Source organism: Pleuronectes platessa, chromosome 3, assembly GCF_947347685.1.
Source record: "Pleuronectes platessa chromosome 3, fPlePla1.1, whole genome shotgun sequence".
Classification (NCBI taxonomy): domain Eukaryota; kingdom Metazoa; phylum Chordata; class Actinopteri; order Pleuronectiformes; family Pleuronectidae; genus Pleuronectes; species Pleuronectes platessa.
In genome coordinates, this window is record NC_070628.1 from 17886966 (window position 1) to 17895254 (window position 8289).

The following is an 8289-nucleotide window of genomic DNA, read 5'->3' on the forward strand; positions in this document are numbered from 1 at the left end:
GCCGCTGCCTTCTAAACTTCAATCATAGGTTTTGTAGGGAAAAATGCAAGTTTTTTTAATCTCAAGAGAAAGTGCAGCAGCTTTCAGAACACCTGTTCTCCCTCCTCTTATCACTGCTGAGAAAAAAGCCTAGTAGAAAAAACACAGGTCAATATATTGAGGAAATATCATCTTCAAGATTACTGCAGGAAGTAATTCTGAATTATTCATCAGAATCATCACTGTGCTCTCGGAAAATAGGTAACTAAAACTAACCCTGTCGGCACAGGACATGTGGTGCACGGCGATAAGCAAAAACATAGCTACAGAGTGAACCTGTTCACACTGGCACAAACTAGATCCTTTAGGGACACAAACTAGCAATGACGCAGCATAAAGCCGTCCACGTTCTGTCAAAACAACCTTGTCATTGTTCGCGAGTCTCTGTTGTGAGGAAGGTTGAATGAAGCACTGGCCAGAACTTTACTCATTGAGCCAAGAGGACAAAGCAGCGCAGCAACATGGGCGTTGAATCAGGCTCCTTCTGGTCTCATCCTGCGTCTCTACAATGAGCTGATAGGAGCGTGTTCCAGATCCGTCCTCCTTCAATCTCTGTCACTCCTTCTTTCAACAACGCCCGGGAGAAATCTAGAGAAGTGGCAGACGGTTCACAGGGCGGCAGGGCTCCCCATTTCTTTACCAAGCATACAAACGCCGACTGTGTCTTTTATAAGAAATAACCCTAAAACCCTGAGACCATTCTCAAACATATACACCTTTAATACTTAACTCGCCTACACACTATTTGCATTTTTCAGATTTTGTTTTTAAAAGTTCCTGAAGTTAACCAAGTTGCAGAATCTTCAACATTTTGTGAATATTAGCTGATTTTGTTCGTCTTCCATGACAATCAGATAATTGTGTTTGGTTCTTGGATAATACAGGCAACTCACATTTGAAAAGACATCCACCTGCACCCTAACACCAACAGCAGCAAGTGATCATCGCTACTAAGCTGAAAGCTGCAAATATCCTCAAGTTTCTCCTGAAATTTGCTTAAGGCTGAACTCAGCAGAAAATCATTTGCATACTTTACTGATGCATTTGAGCCTTTGTTCTGCAGGCTCGGAGTCCAGGTGATAGCTTTAGATGAATATTGAAATAGAAGGCAGGTGTATTCGAGATGTTAGGTTCGGGATATTTAGTCGTTTTAATGATAAAGTGTTTAACAGTATTCTCAGACAGAGTCACTCCCAGTTCACACCCTAACCCCGGCGTGCGTGTGGTAGACAGCGGAGAGCTGCACCTGCCACAGCCCGGAGCTCCATCCCCGGAGCGGACAGCTCTGTCAGCCGGGTGAAGCTAACGTGAGAGCGGCTAGCTGCACGCACACAGGTGCAATCAGCCTGATTAGCCTGCTCCAGATCAATGACATGAGGGCTACGAGCTACACCGCTAGTTAGCATGCGCGCCTGGACGCTAGCCAGTTAGCCGGCTGGGTTTTGCGTTCTACGGCAGACAGATTAGATGAACCTTATCCCCGAGTGGCTCACAGCTGTCCTCTGCCCAGGAGACAGTGGGAGCAGCGGCCTCAGCGTGGACCCATGAGTGTGGACACATGAACATGAGTGTGGTACCTTTGTCTCCCTGATGTCCTGCTTGCCTCCCTCGGGGTACCACTGGACGCGGACGAAGCCCCTGCCGAGCGGCTCACTCGGGGAGTCCACTGCGCTCTCAGTGTCCGAACCACCTGGGGCTCGTCCTCCTCCTCCACCTCCGTCGCCGCGTGTCCCTACCCCGTCGTCGAGGTCCGAGTCGGAGTTAAATTCCTCTTCGCCATGGATCATCCGTACGAGGCCGAACCGGACTGAGCCGCGGTACCGCCCGGAGACCAGGTCGTGGGAGAAGAGCAGCCGCTGGGAGCCGTCCGCCGTAGGGGAGAGAGCCAGGGAAGGAGGCTCGGAGACCGGGCTGGCTGCGGGAGAGAGGCCCGGGCTCGGGGATGCTGCTGCATCCGATGCTACGGGCTCCGCCATCGCTGCTGTTGTCAGGGAGTGATGCTGCTGGAGAGCGAGGACGACGGTGGACACAAGAAACAGTGGAAGCAGCACGTGTTTACGTCGCTGCGTAACTAACGTGCTGTGCGTAACTAGTGCAGTGTGACAGCGTCATCACCCAGTACCGTTTCTCACCACAGAGCGGCGCTGTGAATTCAGGTAAATGGTTGGCAACACGTGTAGATGTGTCTATAAAGGAGAGAAAACACATAGTAATAGAAATTAAGTGTTTTTATAGAAGAAAAAACACTAAATTAATAACAATAATAATAAGAAAGAAAATAAAAGCATGTTTTTAAGTTGCAGTATGAAATCATGTTGACAGCACATGCATGTGTATATTTAGTAGAGAAAACACACTAAATTCACATAATAATAATAATAATAACATAAGAAATGCATTTTTATTAAATAAATAAGTAAAGAGAAGCCTTGAAATATAACCTAAAAACAAAAGAGAAGAAGTCATGTGTTGAACTGCATTTCGTTGTATAAGTACTTGTACTGTGCAATGACAATAAAGTTGAATCTAATCTAATCTAATGTGTTCACTAGGATGTGTACTGAGACTCTTTAAAAGCTGTTTAACATCTGGTTGCAAATTAACTTGCAGGTTAGCTGTTACAGAAATCCTTAGCTGCTTACAGACCTTCCCTTAGACTTTCCAGAGGGGCTTTATGTGAGCACTTAAATGTTCGAGTCAGTTGCTCCAGAATATATCCAGAATTTATTCTGCCAGCCACTGTTCTGAAAAAGGTCTCTCAGTGAGCAAGTTGTCGTTGATTACATGTTTAATATGGGACTGGACGCAATACTGGAAGACTACAAATATCTCAGGAGGAGAAGAGGTGTCACACACATCGAAGACACTGACGATCATGTAGACTTGGAAAGACGATAAGATTAGAGACCTTTTGGTGATAGGAACTGACACAGGTGTTGATGTGCTGTAAAATAAAAACACTGTGATTTCTGCCTCCCCTCACATGAGGTCAAACTTTGGAAAATGTCCTGAGCCAATCTTCTCTAGTCAAGAAGACTTTAAAGCAACATGAGCGGAGTGAAAGTTTCTTATTCTGATATTTCATGAAAGAAAATGAAAAGATAGTTTGCTCCCAATACGATTATGATAATTAGCTAAGGTAACTTAGATAATGTCTCTTTCTTTGAGATAAACACATGAACTATTTGTGGTTTGTCAGTTTATTGAAGGTCTGATGATTGACTGTGTATATGAGCACTTACAGCTTTGATTTCTTTGGGGCAAACGGATTGGCTGACATATTGGGATTCCTGACAGGAATGAAAGCGTGCACCATGCAGGAAAGGCTTTGCACTTTTGAAAAGCTTTCGTGTTTATCTGAGATGGAGATTACTTCCAGTCACGTGACCCTTACACAAAGTTCACCTGCTCTTAGTATCAGTTGGCGCTGACTGCTCAAACTCTCACTTGTCTCCTTAAAACAGATCTGCTGCTGTTGTGTGAGATTATAGAAATTGGGAGAAATAAATTATCCTATGTCCATGGATCGAAACACTATTCTGAGATTCTTAACATAGTTTATTTTAACAATGAAGAGGTGACCCTTACACATCCTATGCCCTAATCCTCTTGCAGATCATCTGGAAAATAAAGTCTAGGAAAACGTGCACTCGATTTAAGGGAACAATTGAAAGTCTCCTGTTGGAAAATCACATGAAGAGTGGTAAATCCAGTCTTTAAAGTATACCCCCCCCCCCCCCCCTCCCCCTGTGTGTGTGTGCGTGTGACACACACACACACAGCAACATTATTAATCGATACTAATATTGTGATTAATCAATCAGAATAATTCATACTATCTGAGCATGACTGGTCCAAGTGAGTCCTTGTATTCAGTGTTATCAGGCACCTGGAGTCAGGCTCATGATACTAACCTGGTGATTTGTTGTTGTGGGAACTCAAACACATGATCAGTAAAATCTTAATCTGCTGTGGGTCTGATGGTGGCATGTCGAGGATCATCCTCAACACACAAACACCCCGCCTGACCCCGGCTAAATATGTGGATTGTTGTTTAACCTGCTCACGGGTGAGAGGCGTGCATGGTGTGGTCAGCTCGCTCCAGGATTATAACCCAACCAGCCCCCGAGCGCACCGAGGCTATAAATACTGGACGTGCGTCTTTCTGCGCTCAGTCTTAACGCGCCGCGGAGCTAGTTACGCACGAGTCAAGCTGTTGGAAGAGCGGACGTTTTTACTTATAGGACACACCAGCAGAAAGTTCAAGATCTAATCTTAGTATCTCCGTTTTTAATTCACTTTAAAAGGCGTTTTGAAGAGACGAGACGACCATGTCAGTGGTCAGCGCGTTGCCGTTCATGAGGCCGCTCCACATGCCCTCTTCGGTGCCGCGGGGCCGCCGCCACACGCTGCCGGCCAGCGAGTTCCGCTCCCTCAGCCCGGAGGATGCGATCAGCGTGTTCGAGATAGAGAGAGAAGGTAAGATGACGGTTTGGATTTTACTTTGCCCAGTTATTTATCACTTGAAATGACTTCCACGTCAACTTTAGGACAGGTGTAGTGCGCAACTACGCACACAGGGAGGTTTCATTCAATATCGTTAATTAATTCACTCATCCACTCATCCACTAATTCAGTGTCATGTATCATCAGCCTTAGAACATGTTTGACTAAAATTATAACCCCAACTCTCTGGTAATGGGTCAATCCATATAACATGAACACAAATGACATTTCCAGATGATTAAAGCTTCTCTCTTTACCAGTGATCTTTTATTCACATATTCAATTTACTGGTTGTGTGGCCCACAACCACTATCAAGTCAGATTGGTGATTTACCTTATTCCCTTATGAAAAGTTAATATATTGGATATTATAGTAGAAAACACCCTGCTCACTTCCAGGCATTTAGATGAGGTAGTGATCACTGACTCTCCTCCTCCTCCTCCTCCTCCTCCTCCTCCTTCTCCACACAGCCTTCATCTCAGTGTCCGGTGAGTGCCCCCTCCACCTGGATGAGGTGCGTCACTTCCTCACCCTGTGTCCAGAGCTGTCTCTTGGCTGGTTCGAGGAGGGACGCCTGGTGGCTTTTGTCATCGGCTCTCTGTGGGACCAGGAGAGGCTTACCATGGTGAGGACACCTAGTGATTTACCTTCAGGCTCACTGGCCAGGGCCAATACAAGACACGGTTCAAAAGAGATTCACAGCAGAGTTTTAAGTGCATTTCTCTGGTAGAATTTATTCGGAAAGTCTATAAGTTTAACATTAGGACCTGTGATTCAGATATCACCTGAGGAGTGGATGTGAAAGGCTTACACTAAAAGGTTTTGTGCAACATGTTGCAACAAGTCAGGTCGCAAAAGTATAAACTGTACAAACTGTATAAAACAGTTGACACAACATGCAGTAAAATGCAGGGGGGTGCACTCTTGAGGCACGACATGCAAATATGAGTGGCATGGAAAATAATATAGAAGTGTGAGAAAAAGAAGGGATTTTTTTTTGTCATTTATTAAAAGTAAATGTCCGGCAAACTTAGCCAGTGAGAAGTCTGAGAAGAATAGCCACCATAAACTTTATGGAGAAAGTGAAGCTGCAGTAGAAAATAAAAACTCCCACGTATACAAGACTAAACAAGGATGTGTGAGATGCCTATGAAATTAACTTGAGTTACATGGTATTTCATTGAGACAAATACAAACTGTCTCTCAAACAACCGGGGGTCTGTAACTACACATATTTACTCAAGTCCTGTATCTAAGTACAACTTGGAAATGTATCTTATACTGTATAGTTATTCATCATTAAGTTTTGTCATTCTGCTAAATATCAGGCCTCAATTGTTTTTCTTTTCCATAAGGGTTGGATAAAGTAGGAATAATTGCAAACAATTTTAAATGGTGAAGATGCATCAGCAGATATACCTGTAACATGCCTTTTTTACTCCCTTTTATCAGTATCGGCATCAGCCCCTAAAATCCATATCAGTTGGGCTCTAATACGTTGATATGTTATTGCATCAATAATGATCATTCAAAATCTATAATATTGTACCACTGACAGTGGCTGCTGTGCTGTGGTACTTTTACTTTTGATACTTCAAGTACAATTAGTTGATATGGCAGCTGCACTTTAAGTAGAGTATGATGTTAATCATTTCTTTAGTATTTGAGTATGAGTATTTATTGTACTGTATATATAGATATAGCGCTGTACTTGTACTTCCTCTCAGACATCTGGACTCCCAATGGTTTTTTTAGTCTTTTGTTTTCAAATGTTTTTCTAGTTTTGAATGTGTCATTTACACGTTTTCTGGTGCAGCCTTAAAGGGACAGTTCTCCCAAAAATGAAAACCCACTCATTATCTACTCAACACTACTTCTCACGATGGGGGGTGCATGGGGAAATGTTTGAGTCCACAAAACACTTTTGAAGTTTCAGGGGTAAACAGTGCTGCAGCCGAATCCAGTACAATTGAGGGAAATGGCCAATTCTGCCTCCATACTGCTGCTGTGGTGTCATCCAAGTCCGACCAAAAGGGATTTTGTCCTAAATGTCCTGTGTAATCCATGTGCGACCCGCAGCTCCAGAGGAGGATAACAAAAGGGCTTTTAGGCTAACAAACACAGTGTAAAGGACCTCATTGAACTTCAGAAGTGTTTTGTGAAGTCAAACACTTCACCCACCCCTCCGTCGGCATAGTAGTGAGTAGATAATGAGTGGATTTTCCTTTTTGGGTGAACTATCACTTTAAACATTTCTTTTCAAGTCCAACAAATTACACAACAGTACCATATATATATATATATATAATCTCACAACTCTGCTCTCCTTATCTACATTTCAGGATGCCCTGACTCTCCATAAGCCTCACGGCCCCACTGTGCACATCCACGTCCTGGCCGTCCACCGGACCTTCCGTCAGCAGGGAAAAGGCTCCATCCTGATGTGGCGCTACCTGCAGTACCTCAGGTGCCTGCCCTACGTCCGCCGTGCCGTGCTCATGTGCGAGGACTTCCTGGTTCCCTTCTACCAGAAGTCGGGTTTCAAGGTGCAGGGCCCCAGTAAGATCACAGTGGGGCCCCTCACGTTCATCGAGATGCTGTACCCGGTCAGGGGCCACGCCTTCATGCGACGTAACAGCGGTGTTTGAGGGAATACGTGAAGTTTCGTGGATTCACCTGTGGTTATCCCCGTGGGAACAGCATGAGGGGATGTGTGAGCAGCCATGTTGTGCGTGAGCGATGGACACAGTGGTTGTGTCTGTGAACGTCACTGTGAGAGAGACTTGTTCAGCACACGGTGTGGTGTGTCTTCTCACTGGGAGTCTGCACAGAGCCGAGAACAGAGCGCTGCCGTCCGACTGCCGGCAACATCTGTTTGGAAAAGTCTTCGGAAAATAACGAAACAAAATCTTTCTTTGCTTTTTAGTCTGTTTAGGAAATATAAACCAAATCATTAGAGCAGGACTATAAACCCTGGTTTCAGTTCCCGGCATGTTTCTATATAAAACAATTTTTGTTATGATAAATGCTGGACATTTATCATCATAGTCACTAGAGCGAGCTGCCTTGTTTTTTATTCTTGTTATTTAACCAGTCTGTAACATGGTCTCTGACTCATGAAGCCACAAGGATCATTTTAGACAATAAAACTGGTATATATCCATTATTAATGTTTTCATTATAGCTTGTTCTAACATTATGCCTTTTAAAGCATGCATAGGGTTTTACAACTACGCAGTAACATGCCAAAGTAGCCCATCCACCTTCAGTTACCATGGAAACAGATGGAGGGATATCAGGACGAGCGTGAATGAAGAACTTGAACAGTGGAAGAATTGAGGTGAAAAGCTTGTATGGGTTGTTCAGCATGTAATGTACTTTCATGTATTTTATAGAGCAAAATATAGCCTGTAATAGAATGTAATATTGTATTTCAATATCCTAAATATATGAAAATATATTGTCTCTCCTTTAGTTTCCACTCATCACCACCTCTGCCTCCCAGTCTTGAATCAAGACTTTGATTTTCTATCAATGTTTTGCTCTGAAAATAATAAAGATGTTATTTTTTTTTTATCTGCTCTTGAGTCTTTTTATTTACCGTCTATTGGGCAGATCAATAGCTATTCCAATTATTGCAGAGATCCACAAGATCCATTACTAGCTGTTCTTGAGCTTTCTGTCCCATAACATGGTCTTCATCAGCAGATGCGGTTTGCACTCTTTGTGGAAATTCCAGATTT

The 8289-nt window shown here is 43.7% G+C and overlaps 2 protein-coding genes across 2 annotated transcripts in view; one reads left to right on the plus strand and one right to left on the minus strand.

Moving 5' to 3' along the window:
• Positions 1 to 2033, minus strand: part of ube2o (ubiquitin-conjugating enzyme E2O) — a 34957-nt gene extending 32924 nt beyond the window's left edge. Inside the window, exon 1 of the mRNA XM_053419180.1 lies at positions 1617 to 2033. Within this exon, the coding sequence (XP_053275155.1) occupies positions 1617 to 2015 (399 nt within the window). The 5' untranslated portion in view covers positions 2016 to 2033. The remainder of the gene's footprint in view (positions 1 to 1616) is intronic.
• A 2337-nt stretch (positions 2034 to 4370) lies between these two features.
• On the plus strand, positions 4371 to 7194 carry aanat1 (arylalkylamine N-acetyltransferase 1). The gene is made up of 3 exons (XM_053418994.1): positions 4371 to 4518; positions 5017 to 5171; positions 6889 to 7194. Exons 1-3 carry the CDS (start codon positions 4371 to 4373, stop codon positions 7192 to 7194), a joined length of 609 nt encoding a protein of 202 aa, XP_053274969.1.
• The last annotated feature ends 1095 nt before the right edge of the window (positions 7195 to 8289 follow it).